The following is a 26,244-nucleotide window of genomic DNA, read 5'->3' on the forward strand; positions in this document are numbered from 1 at the left end:
GATAAACAAAAAAATAATTACTTTTTGCGTCTCAGAAAAATCCTATTTTTCCAAAAATCGGTTTTAGTGGATTTTTTCGGTTTTGCTTTAAACCTCCTCAATTGTGCCTTTTATCATCTTATATCTTATTACACCAGCTAATGACACGCACCCTCAAATCATAATTCCTTTGGGAAACTTTCTTTCTTTATGAGAAGGCAATATTTATGGAATGCTTCATTTTTCCTTATGATACTCGTTTTAGAAAATCTCCCACGCAAACAATAAATTTCGATTCGTCACTGAATATGACCCGGGATCAGTCATCAACTGTCCATGAAATCTTCGATCTTGCCTAACTGAAGCGGTTGCTTAAAGTTTTCTTGGACCGTTGATGACTGGTTCAGAGTGACATTCAGTGACGAATCGAAATTTGATGTTTGTGAAACTGTGAAGTATCCTAAAGAAATTATGATTTGAGGCTGCATGTGATCAGCGGGTCTAGGAAGATATGAAGTGGTGGAAGGCACAATTAACGCAGAAAAGTATCAAGAAATTATGAAAAATAGTCTTGTACCAGATAAAACATTTTACAAGTGTTTTATCTGGTACAAGACTATTTTTCATAATTTCTTGATACTTTTCTGCGTTAATTGTGCCTTCCACCTTGTAAAATGTTTTATCTGGTCTGTTCTTCTCTACGGAGTCGAAACATGGACTTTAAAAATAAAGAGCCTGAATAGAATCGAGGCATTTGAAATGTGGGTGTACCGTAGAATTTTAAAAATTCCTTGGACAGCACGAAAAACAAATGAAGAAGTACTAGCGAGACTCAATTTAGAAAAAGAACTATTGAGAACAGTCAAAAGAAGAAAAACCAGTTATTTAGGGCATTTGTTGCGCAACGAGAAATACTACATCCCTCAGTTGATAATAAAAGGCAAAATAGAAGGAAAGCGAGGAATTGGAAGAAAAAAATTGTCCTGGTTACGTAATATCAGAAACTGGACAGGACTTGGATTTGAGGAACTCTTAAGAACAGCTGAAGATAGACAAACGTTTGCCACCATAACCGCTAACCTCCATTGATGGAGACGGCACTTGAAGAAGAAGAAGTCTTGTACCAATTTCTCAAGATCTCTAGTTACCAGGACCTAAATTTTATATTCCAGCAGGACGGTTCTGCAATCCATACAGCTAAAACGACTAAAAAATGGTTTGGAGACAATAACATTAAAGTCCTCTCATGGCTTTCGAACAGTCCAAACCTTAATGTTATTGAGACATTATGGCACAAGATGAAACAGAAATTGCGTAATGATCCTCAGAGACCCGTCCCCGATTTGAAGAGTAAATTAGGTGAATTATGGGATAGTTTTGACCCTTACGTGTATAAATCATTTGTACAAACAATTCGAGACTGGATTGCCGTGGTTGTAAAGCAAAATTTTCGTTTATTTTGCTGCCAGCGCTACAATTCAAAGTTTATAGAGACAGCCATTTTAATATTTTGTTATTAGTGATAGAGTTTAATATATTATTGATCTCGTTCTTTGTTTTAATAACAAAGATTGTGAAGATGAACATTTTCAATAAATTTTCGTTTGTCCGAGCATTTAGTTGTTAGGACTCGTATATCCAAAGAGAACTATTGCTTTTCGTCTTGAGGATTGCTAGATCATATTGGTTCCAAGTCAAAGAGAATGAAAATTATTTGAAGTCGTAGAGGTCTGTTTGTTTTGACCAATACATATTTATATTTGGAAAATTTATTAGAGCTGTTTGCTATATTCCAGTGTTCTGATATGCATCTTGATCTTAGGCAATTCGTAAATATGCCTGCTATGATTTTCCATCCTTTTGTCAGTAGCCTATTTAAGCAGTTCCACTGTTAAGCCATTTATCCCAGCTGCTTCACCGCTTTTTCTTTTATTAATTGTAGATTCTACTTCTTCCGAAAGGCTTCTGCTACATCTTCTTGGTTACTGATTGCTTTTTTAAGTGTTTAAGAGGGGCGGAGTCTAACGTTCCATCGTTTCCGTCGCCTGGTGTAAATGTTCCAAAAATCCTAAAAATAAACTGTATCGACGCCAATTTTTTTAAATTGAAAATCGATACAGTAGTTTTTTAGGATTTTCAGGAAGATTTACATTAGGAAACGGAAACAATATGATTGTTAGACTCCGCTCCTCTTAAATAAAAAACGGAAGTAAAACCGGAAGTAACATTTTTTTGCGTATTTTAGATTGTAAAATGCCACGTTTAAGAAAAAGAAGTCGGTTTGAGAACTGTAACTAACTAACTAAATTTATATTTAAATATTATTTAAATTTAAAAAATACAATAAACAGTATGATGCTCCGCGCTAGTATACACTACCGCCTACTGTTCCACTTTTTTGAGAATACGCCGCAATTTTACTTTATAATAAGTTTATTTTTTATTTATTTATTTAAAATAAACCTAATTTAAAGTAAAATTGTGGCTTATTCCCAACAAAATTAATAATACTTTTCTAACTAATAAATTAAAAACAAAGTAATGCTTACCTCATTATTTAATTCTTCAAGTATTAAACTCAAAAAACACAACACCTCACACACGCTGCACTTGTTGGAAACAATACTTTCTAACTAAACATAAAAATAAAAAAATACCAACTCATCAGATAGTGTAAAACAGACCCCATAAATTAAAATCGGAGACAGGAGGATCCCGAATTTTGAGTGGTCATTATCGTTATTCCTTAAGTGGAAACACTTGTTGATGCATTCCAGCATTCGAGAATTGACGCGTTGTTGCATTGTGTATAATATTGAATTCCTATACTTTACTATAGGAAAAATTCATTTTATGGCCGCCATTTTTAAACCGTTCGAATTTTTTAAATTTTAAACCTTAGGGGGAATCTACTCAACAATCTGTTTAATTATTCGAAAAAATTATTCTCCTATCTATCACCGTTTAGGAGGAGTATTGCGCACAAGAAAAGGGCTTAGCCTTTTAGTATATAAGATTTCTGTCTGTAATTCTGGTGTTCTCGTTTGTTAGAGCAACGATTTGTTTCTTCCTGTTTTTTATTGCATTTTCTACCAGTCTTTCGTGTTATTTTCTTATGCCTTCCTTAATACAGTATTGCCCAAAATAAACAGTACTGAAACTGAAACATAAATGTGGCTTTGTGCGCGCTGTCATATTCAAATTAACTAGTACAGACCTGTCAAGTAATCCTTAAACAATTAATTATTTAGGCCTTATTGTTAAAAACGGTGTTAAGTACAGAGGAGAAAGTGTTTCGTGTGGAGCATTATTTTCGCTCATATGGAATCGGCCGACGTAATAGTGCAAGTCTGCAATACGTGTGTGATCAACTCACACGTAAATTAATGCTGTAATATTGAAAAGTTTAGAAATAAAGGTAATGTATTGTGCCAACGAAAAGAAAACTCAGGGCGTAACAACAACTATAACCATGAACTTGTTTTTGAGCGAATCTTAGAAAATCCGAAAGCTAACCAGACAAGAACAGCGTTGCATCTTGGCTTAAAACGAACTTCCTTGAAAAGAATCCTGAAGGAGCTGGTACATCAATATGGTACAGTAGAGTGAAATATTGTGCCAGAATTCTTGGATTACAATATGAAAATCCTTAATTTTTGAAAAATGTATGGTTTCAGACGAAGCACATTTTTATTTGTCAGGTCATGTAAATCGTCGCACAAATCGATTGCTGGGCTTTGCCAGACCAGATGAAGTTCAACAAGTTCCTTTACGTAGCGCAAAAATGAGTGTCTGGTGTGCACTTTTTAAACACATAATTATTGGTCTATACTTTATCGAAGAAAATGGTAGGCAAGTCACACGTAATCAACAGAGGTACATACAAATTTTAAAACGATTTATCCCTGACCTACGTCAATTTTATCGTGCACGTAATTTGGCATTTCGGGACCAATTTTTCCAGCAGGATGGGACAACTTGCCATACTGCTGTCGCAGTTCATCAATTTATTCAGGGACATTATCCAAACAAATTCATTTCACGATTTACTGACTTCCCCTATCCTGCACATTCCCCAGACTTAACATCTCCAGACGCATACATTTGGGGCATGGCTAAAACTAACGTTTTTGAACGGGCACCACAAACCATCAACGGGTTAAAGGATCCTTCTTCGCGGACTTGAGACAACCTTTATTCCATAACATTACGAGAAATCTGGAATATCAGTATGAAGTCTGTCTTGAGAGAGGAGGAACTCATTTAGAACATGTTATAGAGTGTCAATAATATGTATTTTTTAAAACAATAAAATAACTTCAAGTTCAGTACTGTTTATTTTGACTACACTATATCTTTTCTTATTGTCTTACAAAGTTCTGTGTATTGTATTCTCTGTATGTTGCTATTTCTTAGGTTTATTTTGGTTTTGCGGGCCTCTGATTTCTTTGTAATTCTTCATCAGTTGTTCTTTGGTAGTGATTTAAGTTTTTCTTTTAGCTTTTTAATATTTATACCAGTTACTGTTAGTTTTTTGATGAATTTTATTCTTTCTAGTTTTAGATCTAGAACAATTTTTGCGCTGAATAGTCAATGGTCACTGCCTGTATAAAATGTATTTATTAAATTGACATCTTTTATTGTAGCAATCTTGTTGGTTAGAATAAAGTCAATTTTGTTTATATATTATAATACTATTATGCTTATACTTTTAAGTAGGTATTGGTGAACAAGTTCTACTCATTACTAAGCTGCTTGTCAAGTTTTGTACTACATTTTTTGTAAATGTACCTAGAAATCTCATTTTGCTATTTTGTGTGCTAGGGTTACCTCTTTGTGTTGTAGCCAGATTTAATAACTTGGTTTAACCGACTTAAAAAAAACGGGTGTGGCGGTCCAGTGGGACTGCCGGTGGAAGTTACACTTCTATACACGCATTCGCCGTTACAAATTTATTTGGGAGTCAATCTGCACAATTATTACATATGTAATTTTATTGGTAAGACATAGCAGAAAGAGAAACAGAATTAATAACAACTTACTAACAATGAAGGATTAAATCAATATTTTGATAAAAATGTATATTTTTATTTTCATATATGTATGAAAGGAGTTGAATGCAAAATTTTTTTACACATACTCTGCAATAAAATTCATTGTTTATTTTGTTATTAATATAATAATACAATACAAATTAAACTGCAATGTTCATAAGTATTTCAAAAAGAGAATAATATACATAAAAAAATACACTACAATACAGTGCAACATAATTCCATATATAATAATACAATACAAACTAAATTGCAATATCCATAAGTATTTAAAAATGACAATAATGTAATAACATTAATAAAAAAGTCCTCCCCGACTGGGAATTGAACCCCGGTCTCCCGCGTGATGGGAGGGGATACTGACTACTACACTACCGAGGACATAACACAAATATATTTCAAAATTGACAGTTCTGGATTATACAGTGATTTATTGAGATTATTATTTTGAAATACAAAAGAACAATATAATTATGAACATTTAATAAATAATACAAAACATATCACATAAATAATAATATTAATAAATATTTTATTATATGTATAATATTATATGTATATATATCTTTATATAATATATATAATATTAAATTATATATACAAAAGGAACATTTTTATATTCGAGAGAGGTAGAGAGAGAAAATATATCTTCTGTCTCTCTCTTACTCATTATCTTACATATGTAATGGTTTCACAGATTCACTCCCATACAAATTTCCAACGTGGAGCGCGCGTATAGAAGTATAACTTTAAAAACAGTCTATAGATTGACCAAAAGTACTTGGTATTTAAATCGCTTTTTGCGCCATTAATTTTTCCCCCGACAACATTTTTTCTTTTAAATTTAACCTAACTAACATTAGTGTAAAATTTTAGAATAGATTTTAAGATTAAGTTTATATTTTGTCATGTGAGATGTTACGCCCACCTCGAAATAGTTGGGTTATTAACACTTTGACTCCTATGTGTATCATACATAATACACAACAGGTATTCTCCCTTAGCCTATGTGTATGAATTTGGTACGAGAGTAGAACTCATTCAAGCGCCGGTGTATGTGGTCCGAACGCAGTTGTGGTGTATTTATAAGTGTATTATCATTCCTTTAGGCCGTGATATCCAATTTTTAATGTTAGTTCGGTAACCCTACCATACTAAAATCGGCAACATAGTAGATAAAATTTGGAGACACGAAATTGTCGAGTGACATACCAGTTATTGTTAGACCTTCATTGTAGTCGGGTTTATTTATGTACAATGTCTAAAAATAACAAGAGATACCTTTCTTTACACGAATTTGAACATCTGGCTGAAAATTTTAGCGAAATAAGTGATTGTGAATTTAATTATTCAGATTTATATGTTACAGTACACTGACAAAATCCTTTGGTCGCGCACATGCATCTAAGAATTCCAAATAGTGCAACAATAGGTGTACTGGTACTGGATGTAGAGAAAAAGAAATTATTTGTAACATTTGTTTTTTTAAAACACATAATGTATGGAAAGACAGTGAATAGTATTTGATTTTACGTATAGTGCCTCTGTATATCCACTTATACGTATTTTATCCTAAAAAGAATCTTCGGAGCGGCTATTTACAGATGCTCTGAACGTGAAAACAATCTTTCCTGTCGTAATAGAAGCAACGCTAAAATGGCTTCGATATGGACGCAATAGGGACATCCGATAATAAATCTGATAATAAATGGATTTATTATCAGTTGTCGCTAGTGCGTCGATATCGAAGCCATTTTAGCGTTGCTTTTATAACGACAGGAAAGATTGTTTTCTCGTTCAGAGCATCTGCAAATAGCCGCTCCAAAGATTCTTTTTAGGATGAAATACGTATAAGCGGATATACAAAGGCACTATACGTGGAATCAAATTTTAACTGTCTTTCCTTTTATTTCGGTATACTCTTTATGAGTACTAGAAACCAATTCGCCAAGGATTGTTGCTTAGTTGAGGAGATATATTGTGGAATGCAATTTTAGATTTCCCATTTCTCTAATTACATATTTATCAACGTCTGTTTTGCCTTGCAATTCTTAGAAGGCACAGATTAAAACAAAAATCTGAATTTGGTTTCGACAATTCGAAATCTTCGAATTTTGTTTCGGGACATAATGTATATTTACAATAATTTGTTTAGATGTTTGCTTATGTTTTTTCTTAATAAAGTTTCATAAATAATTTGTATCAATTTCAATACATATAGGCTATGGAAAATGACATTATGAAAAGTCGTCTAGGTGAACTGCGTGCATCAAAAATAAACACACCCTACAAAGCCATTTTTAAATACAAAAAATGTCATTATATGAATTAACACACACATATATAGAGCATTTTATTCAAGGACATGAAAAAAAAGTGGCCATACTGTGACAATTTATGCAGATAAATAGGCCCAGGAGTAAAAGTGTTAAACAAATGAAGAAGTTATGTAATTATTAAACACCTTCTTCCATATTATCGTGCATGCAGACTAATGTTTGTTGTTGAATGGATGAAGGAATTATGGGGTTTTGACTCCTTTTTCCATAATAGCATTTCTAGTTTCCCAGGACAGTCATTACATTAAAAAAGTATCAGTAAAAATAAATTTGAAATTTAGGAAAATACTCATTTTTACTAGTATTTTATTTATAAATCGATATAACCTCCCACAAAGATAACGCAGTGAACTCGAAAAAGAACGGAATTGCGGCCGATAGCCACTACAGAGTAATTAATCTCATTTGTTGCAAATAAATTAAGCGAAAGGGTCACTTTAAATTGTATAGAGTAACATTTGGGATATAAAATACAAAAAAGGAAAAGGAGTGGGCATGGAGTTAATGGAGAACGCCGACACTATAACTGATGACAATGGCTTTGCGGCTAGTATGACTTGAAGTGCGATATTTACAGTCGAATAGGTTTTATTGAACAATAAAGAAACAGTAAATTCTACAAAATGAAAATCGTATCTCAGATATTTTAGATTTTATTAAAACAGCTGCTGTGAATAACACGCCTCGCCTATATTTAATCTTAAAATTAGAGTATATTTTAGTATTTTTTTATTTTTATTGCAAGAGTAACTGTTAAAATTAAAGAAAAAACTTATCATTGATAACGATGTTTTATTAAGGAGATCTGTTATATTATGTTGCTATAGGGGCCGAAAATCAAAGCTTCCGAATATCTTTTACGCCCAGCAGTTGCTCTAAATATGTGTTAGACTTGACGAGCTTTTCTTGATTGTTGAAAATAAGACGTAAGCTGAATGCAAAAATAGCAGCTAGCACCGAAGTCAAGAAAGTGAGGACATTCCACTAGGAATCCCGATTTGTTCAAAGTATTTAAACAACAAAAATTTGAATATAATCGGCACTTACAAAATGCCAAAAAGTCAGCTTACTGTGATTTTATTGCTAATTCCAATAATAAACCTGGATACTGCTGAAAAATAGTAAATTTCGAAAGAAACATTACAAGATCCAGTTGGGTACAAGCTGCTTTACATCCAGACGAAATAAATTAATTTTTTACTACAATAATTGCAGAGAATATAATCTCTTCCCACTATTAATGTCGATGTCCTCTTCAATTATAAAAATTATCCTTCTCCGAGCTAGTCCTTTTTCTTTCATCCGTTGTGGAAGAAGAGGTCTTTCAAATAATAAAGTCTTTTAGTAATTCTAATTGTAGGGACGTTGACGAAATTAATAGCAAAATTTAAAAAAAATTTACCAAATAGTTTTAACACTTTTCACTAATGTTATTACTTTAATTCTATCAACTGGATTATTTCCGGAAGTACTAAAATACTCAAAAGTACCACCTATCTACAAAAAAGGTGATTTCTCAAAAACTGACAATTACAGACCCATAACCATTATTTCTACTTATGGGAAAGTGATTGAAAATGTAGCATTTGCGTTTTAATTCAGAGAGTTCTTTTACCTTTTGACAAAACGACGGTTTGGTGTGGTCTATCGCCCTCGTGTTAATTTTCCGCTTTCCAATTGCTTCTTCTGCTGCTTGGTTGATGCATTTCGATGATCAACGATGAAACAAAGTAACATCTCTCAATCTCGGATACAGAATGGGCAACAAAAGAATTGGTATGGTGTGTTACGCAGATGATGCAGCAATTATTGCCGAATTAGAAGATGATCTTCAGAGACAGCTCTTTAAGTTTTTTCAAATAAGCCGCCTACTAAATATGACCATTTCTACCAACAAAACTAAATGTATGGCAATATCAAAAGAATCGCTTTTAGTAAGTTACTGGTTGAGAACAACCCCAGAGAACAGGTGATGCAATTCAGATATCTGGGCATAGATAGATCAAGCATACACGACTCAGTAAAGGACCTAAGGAGTCAGATCAACAAAGCATCTGCGGACGTCTGCGGAAGATAGTCTGGTCAAATCCGTATATGCGCACAGATAGTAAAATTAAAATCTACAAGACTTGCATACGACTGATCATGACATATGGCATAGAAGTGCGCGAAGATACCAACAAAACGAAACAGATGCAAAGGTTTGCCAAAATGAAAACCCTAAGAACAACAATAGTGGGCAAAACAAGAAGAGATAGGGTGAGAAATACATACTTCAGAGAGCAGTGCAAAATTCAAGATATTGTGAGATGGGGAAGGCAGTGTAAGAGGATATGGTACAATCATGTAAGACGAATGGATGAGAATGGACTCCCAAAAATTTCCCTAGAAAACAACCCGCCCGGTTCATGACCCCCCGGAAGACCACCTAAAAGATGTAGGGATAGTTGGCAATCTACCTCCCAGGAAATTAATCAGAGACAGCTTCAGAATTAAACAGATCGAAAGATCTCCAAGAAGTAGAAGAAGAAGAGGAATAAAATGGTTATCAAACAACAATTTTATTTCTATTATAAGTCAAATAATTACTTTAGCAACTCACAATATGACTTGCTAAAGTCAAACTCACTTTTTGTGACTTGTCCGAAGGCTTTTGACTGCGTTTCACACGACATTTTACTCCATAAATTAAATTACTGTGGAATCAGAGGTATCACTCTTAAGCTTATAACTTCTTATCTATGTTGCAGAAGAATAATAGTAAAGGAAAACAAAGCTTACTTTTCACTCACCCATGTGTTCCGCTCCAAAAACACACACTGGAGATCGAAAATCGGGGTCTACAAGACTATTATCAGACCAATAGTATGTTATGGAAGACACAAAACGAAAACTGGAAGTCTTCGAAGAAAAAGTCCTAAGGAAGATATTTGAAATTATTAACGAAAACGGAGAATGGAGATCCAGGTACAACCATGAACTCTACCAACTGTTCAAAGAGACACCCATCTTAAAATTCGTTAAACTTAAGAGATTTAAATGGGCTGGTCATGTAGTGAGAATGGAAACTGGAAGATTGCCAAAAAGAGCCCTAGATAGTAAAATACAGGGCGCATGACCAAAAGAAAGGCCACAAAAAAGGTGGGAGGATAAAGTGGCATTGCTGAAGTGCGTGCCCTCCAAGTATAAAGACCTGGCAGGACCCTGGGCTACCTATCTCGCGACATACTCCCATAGTAAAACCTCTGCCCCTACGAGTCTGACTCCAAAATGAAGGTGCCACGCAGCGTGTGCAAGTCACACCGCGTGGGGGCTTCACCCTCCCCGTAGTACCTGTGTTGCGAGTACCTAACCTACCCATTATTCCCACACCACGGGCGGATAGGTTCGGCAGGCGGAGGAATTTTCACCTCGCACGTAGACAGGTCGCCACCGAGGATCTCTCCTCTACCACTCTTGGATCTCCCGGTGGGTACGTGCCGGGGCACCCACACCACGCCTGACACAAGGTCAGGAGAGGTATGTACGGGCCCAGCTCGTTCAACCTCACCAGGCTCTTTTGGAATGGGAGTAGAGTGGTCCCACGAGAGTTTCGTCTCGGATACTAGGAATGTAGACCGGTGACCGTGTCGCCGAAGCGATCGTGTGCATTTCTACCAACCCGACACCTCAAGCGACGGCTCTCCACCTCCCTATTCCTACCCATTAGTCGCCTCTTACGACAGGCAGGGCTTTCTGTCCCCGGCCGTATTCTTATCTCCGCGAGCCGGACGGAGGGATAAGCGGACGCGTAAAATTTGTTAGACGTAAGAACCTGGAGAAGATCGGGGCGGGACCGGCAAGGTTGGATGCATAGTTTTAAAGAGGCCAAGGCTCGATGTGGGCTGTAGCACCATTGGAGAGCGAGAGAGAGAGAGAGAGAGAGAGAGAGAGAAATGTTTAATTATTATTGAGCCTGTACTTAATACTCAATCATACTCATACGTCTCCTGTATTTTTTAGGGACTTTCGCTAGAAATAATTTATAAGCTAAACATAAAATGCGTTGTGCAGTATCTGATTGTTTGACTGATACTCAGAAAAGAAATGCAGATAAATCTGGTAGATTTTATGGTTTTCTTAAGGACTCGGTGGTGGAAAAACTGTGGGTTATTGCTTCTTGCCGTGAGGACAAATTTAATACTAAAACCTCAGGGATTTTTTCAAAACACTTTAAGCCGAAAGACTGAAAGAAATTTGCTGCAATACGAATCAAAGAAAGCACCTAAGCTAAAAGGTGATGCTGTTTCTTTTCATCTGCCACACTTAAAAAGTTTATTCATGAATCAACTTAAAAGGCAGGAAAGGGTTTCCAAAAGAGTTGAAGAGGATTATGGAACAGATAATTACACAATCTCTTTAAATCTCGCATGTATTTTAGAATTAAAAAATTAAACCTAACACTTCAAGAAGATATGGGAAATAAAAGAAAATTAAAGAAAATTGTAACTTAAAACCTTGTGTTTTATGTGCAACTAGACGAGCGAGGACTCGATCCCCTCGTTGGGCCTGCGCCAAATAAGACAAGCCAATCAAAATAGAGCTTGTAAATTTACGAAGGTTACCTCTGTAGGATTAAAAAGCTAAGAATACAAAAAAAAATTTAAATAAAATTCACAAATTTATTTTACAGATTTATTTTTGTTCACTGTATTAGTTATTAATTTTTTTAATCAAAATAATAAAACTCCTATATTTCAATAAATCCGAAATAGTTCAATAAAAACTCTATTAATCTATAAAATGCTTTTTATTGCCATAAAAATTAATTGGGTTCCGAGCGCCGACGTTCTTACGGGGAACATTTAAAATCACTCTCATTGTGACGTCATGCGCGAACTGGTCCCAATTTCGCACTCGGGAGGATCATACCTGTTATTCTTTATACCATGGGTTTAGATAATCCATAAAATTATTACCTGACTACTAGATTAACTTCGGTAACAAAGATTTAGATTTTCGGTATAAATACAAATAGGGTCCGACATGCCCGTGTTGCCCCTTTACGTGACAAAATTCTTTCAACGCAATAATTGCAAAAATGATAATGAATATTTTAAATAGCTCATGACTATGTTGAAGGAAACATACTTCTAAATAAGTTCAGTAGTGCATAAAATTCAATAAAATTTTTTTTATCAGTTTATGATAATAGAATTGGCGTCTCGGATAAGGGACCTTGCTTGGATAAGGGTTAATTTTATATTTTGTTTCTCCATAGTATCCGACAAACATAAGCTCATCTCTAAATGTGATAAATTATTGTCCTTTCCGTATATGAACATTTTTTCGATGAAATATTATTCCCCGTAACTGCTTGTGGTCGTAACAAATGACTCACTTAAACACGTGCACATATAAATCAAACCTAAAACTTTGGAACATCCATCACGTCAGTCGTGTTTAGCTGTCCGAGAAATAATTAGTCCCTCTATTTATACCCTCTGTAATAATTAATATCCCCATTTGAAGTTGTTTTATTTTTTATTTGCAGAAGCGCTCAGGGTGAAAACTTTCATCGAGACGTGCATGCAGTCCGGCGGAGACGAAGTTTTGCCAGTATTAGGTCGTCTTATGTCAGAGAGTCACGAAAGCCTAAGGGATCTTTATGAGTGTAGTCATCCACAATTAGACAGGTCAGTGATTATTACCTACCAACAAGGGTTAGGGTTTAGGGTCCTTTTAGGGTAGATATTATGTACAAAAATTGAATTAATGTTATACAAATGTTTATATAAACTAAATAAAATCTATTCTAAAATATATAGGCATCAAATATATCGCAATCGTCAAAGTAAAGTTTGATTATAGAGGTACATTAAAAAAGTTCAAGGAAATTTAGTAGATCTTGTGGATTTTCTAACGGCTATGATCTTGAAAATATCTCCGTATCGGCTCGTTCAAAATTATTATAATGAAAACGAAAAACATTACCTCAACATATTGTATTCATCATCATAGTCATTAACATCTTGGCAGAAGTGTTGTAATTCATTATTGAGCTTCGGCAGCTCGAATAGTCTGGTGAATGATAGTTTTCCACTGGTTACGGTCATCTGTTACATGTACTCAGTATACTGCTTTTTCGTGATATCTGCCCATCCCTGTGGAGATCTGCCGCGTTTGCGCCGACTCTGATTTCTTCCTTGAATCACCAATTGCTCCATTTTATGATCACTTTAATAGATATGAGCAAATAACTTTAAAATTCTAGATCAAACAGCACTAGAGAGACGCTGATTTGGATTGGATATCGCTCATATCGGCACAGTGGTAGGTGTGTCGTAGTTTTGCCATAGACTGAGAAATCAGGACCGTACGCGCTTCGTTTTAAAAATCTTAACTCATTAATTTAACTGAGGTAAATAAGAGAATAAACAAAAAAAGAAACAAATTGATTCTATAAAAAATTTCTGTACAAAAAGGGTGTACATATGTGAAATTATGAACATAATTTCAGTGTATGAGGACTTAATTATATAGGGCTGGTTCAAAATAAATTACGATGTGTGGTAAAAGGTTATACAGATTATAGCGAATTAAGTTTATACAAAGTCTTACCAATATTTTTGCTCCACACACTCGCGGTATTGACAGGCTTACACTCGCGGTTGTTTTTCATACGCCGAATCTGTCCGGGTACCGGTTTCTGAACACGTGTCTCGCGGTACTAACACTGAGGTCACTAGATAGAGCACATTTGCGTCTGTATATGATTGAAAACAGTATTTGCGAAATTTTTCGCATAACTATAAGCGAGAGAGATAATGTCTGTTGTTAGCGGCAGGCAACAGTAGAGATAATACCTCTGTTACTAACGATAGTCAACAGGGAAGAGAGAGCGTCTGTTCCAAGCGATACGTAACAGGCAAGAGAGAACGTCTGTTCCCAGCAATAGGTTGATTCTTTTTTCTATTGCTATCTTACAACTGTCTGTATTTCTAAAGGAGCGGGAGTTGAAATGGAATAGGAAGGGTTGGAGTAGGGAATGATTGTAAAATTGTGATTACCCAAGGATACCCAAGGTATTCGCTATTAGGTCTAGATACATCTATTTGAGCAAGAGGAGCCTTGTCTGTGAGCAATTCGAATAATTTTGCCAGAGGCCAGAGGAGTGGGTCAGTCTCTTCATCTTTGATTAGTATAAAATATACCTGCCCTTAAAGGATCAGTAGCGATGTTCCACTTACTACTACTTTGTCGTAGTAGCATATCCCATACAAGCAGTGGAAGTGTCAGGCATATGGGAAATGGAATTTTATATAGAATGACGGTATTAGATTTTTGTTTCGCTACAGTGCAGCGACAACCGCTGATACGTATTTCGACCTCCTTAGGTCTCTTCAGAACGGTATAGTCACTGCTATAGGTATAGAGCCCTAACGAACGTTAGGGCAACGGTAACAGAAGAAAAGGCAGGTTCGAATGAATCTAATGAATTAGATTGTGGAATGGTATGATTATGAACAGTTTGTCTTAAGAGAACTTTGATGGCAGCCGTGTCAGTACGAGGCTGTGAGAGGAGTATTTGATTTTCGTGTATTAGTGGAGGAAGTATGGACTTATTCTGAGGAGGGATAATTTTTAAAAAATCGACAGGTATACTACCTTTTTCACAAGGTATTGCAATTTGGCGATAGATTTTTGTGCTGGAATTCTATTCAAATGTAAGAAAGTGGGAGTGAATATATTCTGAGCTTGAATAGAGAGTTTATTAATCTGTCGTATATTTACAGCATTTAAAGTTTCAGTTTGAGAGATACCTTCAATTTGTATACGACATGGGGAAGGTATGTTTGCCAATTCCTCTGGCACACCGCAAGAAGGCGGTACTGGAGTTGAGTTTTTAATAACTAATGGAGACAAATTGACAGTTGTCAGAATCGGAGCAGCAACTAAAACATTTTGTGTATGTAGAGCTTGACTTGAAACCAAAGTATTGGATTCTTGCAGTATTTGTGGGGGAGAAATGTTAAAATGTTAAAAAATTGTGGTAGAATGATAATAAGTAATACAGCGAAAAATTGACATAAAAAATAAAAAATGTTTCTCAAATGATCAATGAAACTTCTAGAAAAAATGATAAGAAATTTGAAAATGTCTCGCAAATGATCGAGGACAGTTCTAGAAAAAATGATGATAAATTCGAGAATGTTTCCAAAAGATTCGATGAAACGTCTCAAATTATTAAAGAAGTAGCTAGATAAAACGACGAGAAACTCGAAAATGTTTCTAGAAGATTCGAAGAAGTATGTAGTCAGAACAATGAGAAATTAGAAGAAGTTTCTAGAACATTCGATAAGGTAGAAGAGAAAATCAAACAATTAGAGACCATGATAACTAAGACAAAAGTGCTACCACTAGTTAATGCAGTAGTTTTAGATCTGGTAGTGAAAGAAGAATCACCTAGAGACGAACCGACACATCATATGGTATTTAAATTGCCATCATTTGATGGAAAGTCTTCTTTGTCCATATACCTTGCAATTTGAAGCTACTGCAACAGCCAATCATTGGACAGAACAAGAAAAAGATGTTTTCTTGACTGCTGCTTTACGAGGTGATGCTGCGGATATCCTAAGATCAATTCCTAAGGGTCAAGAAAAATATTACCAGAACTTGTTTACTCGACTAGACAAACGTTACGGAGATGCTTGTCTATAAAAAGTGTATAAAATATAAATAAGAAGTAGAATTTAATGAGCAAGTGAGAATTTGCAAGAATTTGAAGCAGATGTTGCTCGTATAGCGCGATTGGTTTATCCGGAGGTACCAGACAATATTTTGGAAGAAATTACTGTAGATACCTTCGTCAATGGGTTGAGAGACAATGAACTACAGAAAGCTTTACGACTAGCAAGACCGAAAGTTTTAGATGAAGTGTTCGCCATTGCCTTGGAACACGAAACAGCTAGTTGAACTTCACGGAGCTATCAAGTACGAACCTCTGAAGAGAGCAACGAAAAACACGAAAAACGTCTGGAGGAAATCGTACGGAAAGTAGTTTGTAACACGATGCCGAAGAGACGCGAAACTGGATGTTGGAATGGTGGCGACGTAGGTCACATTCGCCGTAAATTGCAAGAAAATAATAAAACAGTCAGAAAGCTAGAACAGATCAAACACCTGGCTGGAAAAAATCAACTAAATGCTGATGCTCAGTCAAGACGGCTATGCAGTGCAAATTCTAATCAAATCACTGTCTTAAATTAGAAGAAAAACTTAGAAGAATGACTTTGCCCCTTCAACAGCTACAAGACGCCCAAGCAGATAATCCATGGTTAAAAAGAGTATTGGATTAGATACATCAAAGTGAGAGACCTATTTTGCAAGACATTAGTGCATATAGTCCAGAAGTCAAGTCTTACTGATCTTCTGTATACAACCTTTGTATATAGAGAGTATGTAAATAATAAGTATTTATCCTTCAAAATACAGTGCTCAATTTTCTATAAAATACGCTTTAAGAGTCGTATCAGTTTTTTTTAGGAATAAGCTGTACATGAAGAAGAAGATACAAGGTAGAAATAAAAAGGAAAGTCATTAGGGCACACTCTTTCAATATGTATCTAAGTACCATAAATGAGCATTTCCTAGTAGTTCAACACGCTTTGGAAAGATATTCAAATGTCAATCAAAAATAATTCTTTTTTTTTTATTTACAAAGAAAATAGTCGCTTCAACCACTTGGGTCATTAGCGACATTAGTTTTTACATTAGATTAAATTATATAAAGATGTATCTTTAAGAAAATTAATTAAGTCTTTGATGTTTAAATGTTCACCTAATACTGTTTTTAAATTGTTGGAAATATTGTTATTTTGTCTGTTGACTGTATATTTTCCACATTCTGTTAGGAGGTGTTTAACAGTAATGTTGATTTGACAGTATTCACACACTGGAATATCTTCCTTATTCATTAGGTACTTATGTGTAATGTTGGTATGACCTAATCGAAGTCGAGAGATTTTGACTTGATCAGCTCTTTTTAAGTTCACTAGGCGCCACGGACTCACTGTCGATTTAATTTCTTTTAGTTTAGATTCCGATAAATTCCACTCATTTTGCCACGCACTGATCACTTTTTCTTTGACGAACTGTTTTATATCACTGGAAATAGTCTTTGACACTATTGTAGCATGATCGTTTTTGTAAGCTTCCCTTGCTTGGAGGTCTGCTTTTTCATTACCTTGTATTCCCATGTGAGATGGAACCCATATAAATTTGACTTCGGAACCAGTTTCTTGTAAGGATGCAAGTTCGTTCTTGATAAGTAAGGCTATAGGGTTCTTAGTGAATAGTTGATCAATTGTTGTTAACGAGTTTAGAGAATCTGAGATAATGACGGAGGAAGACTGTTTTGTACTTTTGATATGAATGAGGGCTTGTAATATTGCATATAACTCTGCTGAGTATATAGAGGTGTCCGACCTTAATTTAAATTGGAAGGATGCATGTGGAGTGACAAATGCTGCTCCTACGTCGTTTGCAGATTTGGAGGCATCTGTATAAATGCAAAAACTTTCCCCGCAAGTCTCGAGTTCTTTTAAAAATGACTGTCTGATTACATTTGGTGATGTCCCTGATTTGTGATATTGGAGTAGTGTCGTATTGATCTCGGGAATCATGATTAACCAGGGAGGGGGAGTTTTTAGATTTGAAGGATAGAGGTCAGGAATTTGCAGTTGCAGATCTTTTAAATTTCTTCGGACTCTTTCATAGAAAGGTGGATCGAACTTACTTTTTTTATAAGCTTCTAGATACCGGTCCGTAAATGTATTTCGAAACACTGGGTGGAATTTGTTACTGGCAACTGAAGATGCATACGAAAGGCTTAGATACTTCCTTCGTAGGGTAAGAGGTGGTTCTCCTGTAAGACATTGGAGATTCTTAACGGGTGTGGTTCTAAATGCACCTGTGGTGATCCGAAGTGCTGTGTTTTGAATGATTTCAAGTTGATTGGTAACGTGTTTTTTAGCCGAGTCATATACAATAGCCCCATAATCTATTTTTGATCTAACAAGTGACATAAATATTTAATAATGTGGTTTCGTCGGTTCCCCATTTTTTATTTGATAATGTTTTCATTACGTTTAATCCACTTTGGCAAGACTTTTTTATTTCTGAAATATGATGTTTCCATGTTAGTTTTTGGTCGAATACCATTCCGAGAAAATTAATTTTGTCTGAGAATGCCAGCGGCTTGCCACACAGCTTTAGTGTAGTTCTTTGCATCCGGTGCCTTCTTGAGAAAATCATGCATCTTGTTTTTAGTGTGGAGAATTGTACACCTACTGTTGTAGACCATATCTCTAGTTTGTAAATGGATTCTTGTAAGTGTTTTTGAAACATTTTTATATTCTTGCCCTTTGCAAATAGAACCAGATCATCGGCATATAGTCTTCCCTTAACTAGCGGGGAGCAATGATCCAGTATATCGTTGATAGCGACAAGAAAGAGACTTGGGCTCATAACTGATCCCTGAGGTGTTCCGTTTTCCTGAATTCTTTTTGTTGAAGTGGAATTATCGGCGCGCACAGAGAAAGCTCTTGACTGAAGAAAGTTTTCTATGAATCTTAGCATATTACCCCTGATTCCCCATTTGTGTAATTTTGATATAATGTTAAACCTCCAAACTGTATCGTACGCCTTGGTAATATCGAAAAACACTGCGATGGTTTCTTGATTAGTTGCAAAACCCTCGTGTATCTCTGATTCTAAATCTAATAGATTATCTACGCATGATCTATTTTGACGGAAGCCACTTTGCTGTGGAATTAAATGTTTTTCTTGTTCTAAGTACTACAATAGTCTTTTGTTTATAATTTTTTCTAGAACTTTGCAGGATACATTAGTGAGTGATATAGGACGGTACGAGTCTACCTTTGTTCTGTCTTTGTTGGGCTTGAGCAGAGGAATTATAATGCTGTCCGACCATACAGATGGAAAGACCTGATTTGTCCATATAAAATTGTATAATTTTAGCAGCCAAGACATTCCACTTTCTGGTAGGTTTAACAAAAAAATTAATGGTATGCCGTCTGGACCTGGAGCGGAGTTTTTAGTTGACATTAGGGCATCCCTTAGTTCTTGCATTGTAATTGGCACATTTAGTATATTATCATCTTGAGAGTAGTATTCCAACTTCGTTTTTTCTATGCTTTGTTTCTTGAGCTTAAATTCCGGTGAATAGTTATCGTTACTTGAATTTGACTCAAATTCACCGGCGAATAGCTCCGCAATTTCTTTTCGGTCGCTTATAATTTTGTTATCTTTTGCCAGGAAAGGTATTTTATTTGAACATTTTTTTCCAGATATTTTCCTTATATTTTGCCACACTTTACTTGCTAGGGTAGAACTATTTATACTTGCAACGAATTTTTGCCATGATGTTTTCCTGCATTTTTTGAGAATATATCTAGCTTCTGCTCGACGTTTTTTGTATTCTACCATATTTTCACTAGTTTTGTGATGATTATACCTATTGAAGGCTCTTTTATACGTTTTTACGGCTTCTTTGAATTCTGTGGTCCACCATGGTAAAGGTTTATGATATTTTAGTGTTTTTGTTTTTCCAATATGATTTTCTGCTGCTTTTTTAATTATTGATATGAAGGTATCTAGGTCTTTATCTATGTCATTAAGAGTAATATCTTTTATGTTGTTTATTTCATTTTGTATATATTTTGTAAAGTTCTCCCAGTCTGCATTTTTTGTATTCCATTTCGATGGGGTTGTGGTAATATTGTTATTTTTTTGTTGTGGAAACGTAATTTTAATGGGATAGTGGTCACTTCCGTATAGGTACGGGATAACGTCCCATTCTAGTGTTGGGGATAACATTGGATCACATAAAGATATGTCGATGGCCGACTGACTACCCGTTTGAATGCTAAATCTGGTGGGTCTACCATCGTTTAACAAATTAAGATTTTGTGAGGTCATACAAAATTCCACAATCTTGCCTCTAGCGTTAGTTTTTGTTGAACCCCGCATAGGATTGTGTGAATTAAAATCGCCTAAAATAATGCGGGGGCTGGGGATTTGTTGCAGTAGATTATCAAAATCTTCTTGGACTATAATTTGATCAGGAGGTAAATATATGTTGCAAATATTGATTGTTTGTTTCATGTTTACTGTAATCGCTACTGCTTCAAAGCTATGTGTGTTGATTTGTAATTTGCTGGGCTTCATATTGTTTATCGACGTAAATAGCAACCCCTCCACTGGCTATATCAGCGTTTTGTCTGTGTTTGAAAAAGTTTGAGTATTTTTGAAACTTGAATGCATGGCTAGAATCCTTAAAGTTGGTTTCTTGTAAACAAAGTATCATTGGGTTGATTTCAGAGATAATATGCTTTAGCATTTCGTAACGGCTGAAGAAACCGTTTACGTTCCATTGTATTATGGACGCCATTGCTTCTATTTACTATGTACTTTACGCTGAATGGACAGAGGTGTCGGATTCTTCTTCTAGATATATCTTCATTGCTATCGGATCCATTTTTAGTTGCTTCATAATCTTACGTCTTATTCTCGTGCTTCTGTTTTTCATACTTCGGTCTTTGTAATAGGGATGAATTTTAGCTAATAGGTTCAAAAAATCATGAACATTCTCGGTATATGTTTTAACTAAGCTTAACGGATCTGTGTTTCCTTTCACATTTACAAAGAAATCGACGATTTCATCAAAACTGAGTTTAAGCGATTCTTCTTCGAATATTTTCCTAGTTGGTTCCAGTAACGGCAGTATTTCATTAGATTTTGGTTCATGTGTTTTGGGCAAGCATGATTCTTCTTCAGTATCAGTTTTGGATTTCTTCTTTCTCTGCGTAGTTGGTACTAAAAATGTAACTTCAGTTTGTGAGGACGGAGGAGGTGTTATTACGTCTGTAATACTGCGTTTGGAACCTGTTTGTTGTACATTTTCTGATTCCTTTATTTTTGGGGAAGGCGTAGATGTCTGTGGTTGGTTGTTTATCTATATCGTTATTATTATTTTGTGTATTTGGTGCTATGTTATGGGTTAGAGGTTGGGAAGGTGAAGATTTTTCATTTACTTGTACAGTTGTCATGATAGGGATTTCATTTGGTGAGGTAGGGATGTTGGTATTGTTTGTAGGCTCTTGACTTACTGCAGTTAAGCAATTGTTTGAGAAATGACCTGTTTGATTACACTTTGAACACAGCTGGCTTTCATGAAACAAAAAAATACGATATGATATGTTATCATGAGATAATAAAATCGAGTCTGGGACCGTATTGTTGGGAGGTGATATATAGATGTAACGACGAAAACTAAGAATGTGTTTATACTCAGGGTTGGTTGTCCCAATTCTGAGAAAATTTAAAGGAGATACTAAGTTATAGCCTTGTTCTCGGAGTTCTTGTTCTATACAATCATGTGGGATAGATGGACACACATTAGATAATAATAAGCGTTGGCTTGGAGTAATGAATCTGCGAGTTTGAATTTGTTCTGAATTTACTGTAATTATTCCATTGTCAGTGTTCATGAATTCATCGACCTTTGCCACACTGGATAGATAAACACATATTCTATTGTTAGATATCCTAGACGAGAAAAGTATATTTTTCGGACTAATTTTCGTTCCGATGGATATAAGATATTCTTCTAGTTTTATTCCATTAAGGGAGTTGAAAATTATAGCTTGATTTTTTAAAGGGAATTTCGGTTGGGTAAGAGCTCTTGAGTAACTTTGTTGTTGATTGTTAGTATTGTTGACAGTAATAATTGCAGCATTATTTTGAAGTTCCATTATTTCCAAATAACTATTTGTACCCCCTCAGGCCGGACCTGCCATGAAGCAAATCAGACTGATAAGAGGCACGAAAACTAATTAATAAGAAACCTGTCTTTGTTTTTATTTCTTACTTTAGTAGATTGTTTATTTACTTCAAAATAAAATAATAATTGTGCATCTTACTTTAGTTTTAAAGATGCAAAGAGACTGCACTCACTACTACTTATCACTACATACTTATTTGATTAGGAAAATTAACTATAAGTAGATAAAAAATTATGAATAATTATTTTAAACTTGGTAAAATTAAAAATTCAATTATCACTAATTGCTATAACTGATAGCGTGTTCACACTTCGATTGCTCGATCGATTCTCAAAAAAATAATTCTTAAAGATATAAAACTTTTTTTTCCTCTAAAAGTTTCTTATCCTTTTTTAAGCCAATAAAACGAAATCGATTTTTGGAAAATCGGACAGTATCCTTACCCTCTAAAGATAATTATTTAACAAATTTATCCTGTTCCTGATACTCCCATCCCAACTTAAATTTTAAAGTTACGTAACAATCAAATGTATTTATTATTTAATGTGGATCCGAATAACTAAGTTGTCTTTTATTTTATTAGGTTAGTGGAGATATCCAAACAGTATACTTTAGGCACAAGATTGACAGGAGCCGGGTGGGGCGGATGTGCGGTTTCCCTCTTGTCCCCAGAAAACGTCGAGAAGTACACGGATTTCCTGAAAGAAAACTATTATAAGGAGTTGGGAGTTACCGAAGGCTTTCAATCAATCCTCTTTGCTACTTCTCCCCGGGGAGGAGCGTGTATTTATGTTTGAGAATGTTTTTGTTATTGATTGAATTGTCATTTCGAAAGGAAATATACTCACAGTTGTGTTTTAATACCTCGTCCCATTTACTGTCACTAGAAAAAGACAATATTTTTCTTGGAAAATATTTCTAGGGAGAGATTTATGAAACTACAATGAATTTGGCATATAACGTTATCTTGACATTAATCATTAAAAGAGTTTTATAAATAGTTTATAGCTAATATTTACAAGTTGATTTTAAACTAGTGATTATGCCCGTTACCATACGACGGGGGATCCCATCAATTGCATCTACAATCACTCCACTTAATTGTTTCTGTCTTTTTTCTATTTAAGACTTGGACGACAACAAAATATTATACTGTAACTATACTGTATATACTGTAATATATAAATACTGTAAGATTTCGATTGAGATTATTAAGACTTATTTGTGGTAAAAGATTTCGCGACCGGGTCGCCTTATTGCTTGTTTTCTCTACATTTTTATTTTTGGACTCTCTCACCGTCATTCATTTCTCTTACTTATTTCTGTTCTCATATTATGCAAATACTTTATGTCCCCAGATTTCGCCAGTTCTCTCAGACATACATCTTCCATGCATCTCTAGAGTACGATGATGTTACACTTCGGGATCGGAGACAGCATTCTCAAGCAGTGCAGTTCTCTCCATATGATAAAAAAGTTCTGGCTCTCTGGTGATTTGACGATTCATGTTCAATCCACAAGTCTACCGTTAATAACATAAGCTTCAGTACTTACGTCATGTTGTCTGTTGATCTGCGAATGTTTATTTGGTTATACCTTACTTATATATGTTCTTTTTTTGTCTAAATCAAAATGACATGTTTATTAGTAATTGGGAATCTCCTTAACAGGAATAAAAGCTTCGCTTCTTAGATTGTACCCCGTGGAATACCACAGAGCTCAGACTCGCCGTCTCATACCGGCTTAGGATCTTGATATCTAGCTCAGGGGAACATTATCGGAAAATATGTTCCAATTCATCAAAGTCAATTAAATTTATTTTTAAACCCGTATTTAAGTTATAATTTAAACTACATTATAAAAAAAAAGCTTCTTATTTCAAGATATTCACCTTCGCGATTAACCATAGAATAACAAGCGATTTGCAAATTTTCTCTCTTTACTAATAACTGGGGTAACCTGAATCAGAGACACATTTTAACACTTTACAAATGCTTACTGTAATTGTATTCTTTAAAAGTGAACCCAGAAAAAGAGATCAACTGGTTTAATAGAAGGCCATAATATGAGATATACACCTTTCAAGAAAAGCATTCACTTTCCAACTTTTAGGCTATTACCTACCCATCCAGCTCTAATTCGAAACCAAAAATTTACGAAAAGCAGTACTGGTAAATATATAATTTTTGCTCCCAAAGTTTTGACCATAATTTATCTTTTAAACTTCAACTTTTAACCAAGTGCATTTGACGTTAAGAGTGATTGAATACTGCTGGGTCTATTTTTACTAAGAATAGTACTCATCTATATACAGTAGTACCGTAAATGAATGGATGATGAAATATTGGAAAGCTACTCATATAGATTATGTAGAGAACCGAGGACACTACTATTTCTAGTATAAAGCCGTCGGATATCTTGGAAAACGACAAGTCAAAGTCGTATGCTTGGTTTCACCTTGAGAAATTTGAAAGAACTTGTACTGGTATTTGTTTTTATGGTAAATTCTTAAAATGAACTTACATATCAATTTTTTTAAAATATATGATAAACTGGCAATTCAATCAATAATTAATGATTTTCGGTGAAGGTATATTTTGTGGGCATTAAAAGTTGTAATTATTTCTGTATTAAGAGCTAAATTTTGTAAATTAATTTTATTATAAATAAATGGTTTTTTTTATTTGATTTAGTTTTTTTATTTATTTACCTATTTGAAGTTTTGGTTAGTACCGAAGAGTACTGTATTAATGGCTTATAGAGCATAATGGGTCATTATGTGATCGTTTTGGTTAACGTGCATAGCTAAACTACACCTATCTGGATATTTCTTCGAATCACTTTTGTGGGAGGATGTATGGTCCTTTAAACGCCTTGATGACTGACCAATGTATTGCAAATTATAATTTGTTCAAGGAATACTATAAACTATTTTGGATTGAAATGAATAAATTACATAGAAGAAAAGGCATTAGTAATTTAAAACAATTATTTCAACAGAGTGTTTCTTCAGATGGCTTTTATCTTTGAAACAGAGAAAACAATAAACGAGAAATCTAAGATCAACTACAAAAATAAGATTTACTCACGTTTATTGTTTTTAGATAAAGAGTTCAATAAAATGGAAACCAAAAAATCAAAATAATGTAGATTTTAATGTATATATATATATATATATATATATATATATATATATATATATATATATATATATAAAGAATAATATGTAATAAATAATTTCTATAATAGAAATATAAATGTTATGGTTTTCTATTGTTTTTGATATAGAAATTTACCTGATTAAAAAATAAAGGTAAAGTCCAATTAAAAATTAACACAAAACAAACTGTCATATTCAGTCTTTCACTTGTTGTTTCATGGCACATATAACTAAATGCCGCTAATTCATCGCACTGTCAATTTTTCATCATCATCAGTGGTGCTACAGCCCTACAAAAGAGCCTCGACTTTTCCAAGTCTATTACGCCAGTCAGTTCTATCCATTTCCAACTGTTGCCAGTTTGCTGTGCCATTTGTCTTTCCTCCTCATCTACACCATCCCTCCATCTGAGTTTTGGCCTACCCCTACTTCTACTTCCCACAGGTTGTGACATAAGGATTCTTCTAGGAGGGTTGTTCTGCTGTGATCTTGCCAGATGTCCTGCCCATCTTAGTCTTCCTATTTTTATAAAGTATACTACGTCTTTACCACCAAATATATGTTTATATCTGTGATATATCTCGTAGTTGTACCTCCATCTCCAAACATCATTTTCACAGATGCCACCGAATATTCTTCTCAGGATCCTTCGTTCAAATATAAGCAGGAGATTTTCATCTGCCTTGGAAATGGTCCATGTCTCCGACCCATATATAAATTTGGGATAATTTATTAAAAATGTTTCCTCTGTTGTCTCTTTGGGCATCCCTGACCGCCTTTTCCAGGGCTATGTTGAAAAGGAGACACGCCAGCGCATCTCCCTGTCGCAGCTCAACATGCGTTTCACATGCCTGTGATTGTTC

The 26,244-nt window shown here is 34.8% G+C and overlaps 1 protein-coding gene across 1 annotated transcript in view; it reads left to right on the forward strand.

Moving 5' to 3' along the window:
• Galk (N-acetylgalactosamine kinase) overlaps window positions 1–24,909 on the forward strand; it is a 207,879-nt gene extending 182,970 nt beyond the window's left edge. The window contains exons 7-8 of the mRNA XM_072544039.1: window positions 12,906–13,047; window positions 22,805–24,909. Coding sequence (XP_072400140.1) covers window positions 12,906–13,047; window positions 22,805–23,018 — 356 coding nt within the window. The 3' untranslated portion in view covers window positions 23,019–24,909. The remainder of the gene's footprint in view (window positions 1–12,905; window positions 13,048–22,804) is intronic.
• The last annotated feature ends 1,335 nt before the right edge of the window (window positions 24,910–26,244 follow it).

Source organism: Diabrotica undecimpunctata, chromosome 9 (genome assembly GCF_040954645.1).
Source record: "Diabrotica undecimpunctata isolate CICGRU chromosome 9, icDiaUnde3, whole genome shotgun sequence".
NCBI lineage: Eukaryota > Metazoa > Arthropoda > Insecta > Coleoptera > Chrysomelidae > Diabrotica > Diabrotica undecimpunctata.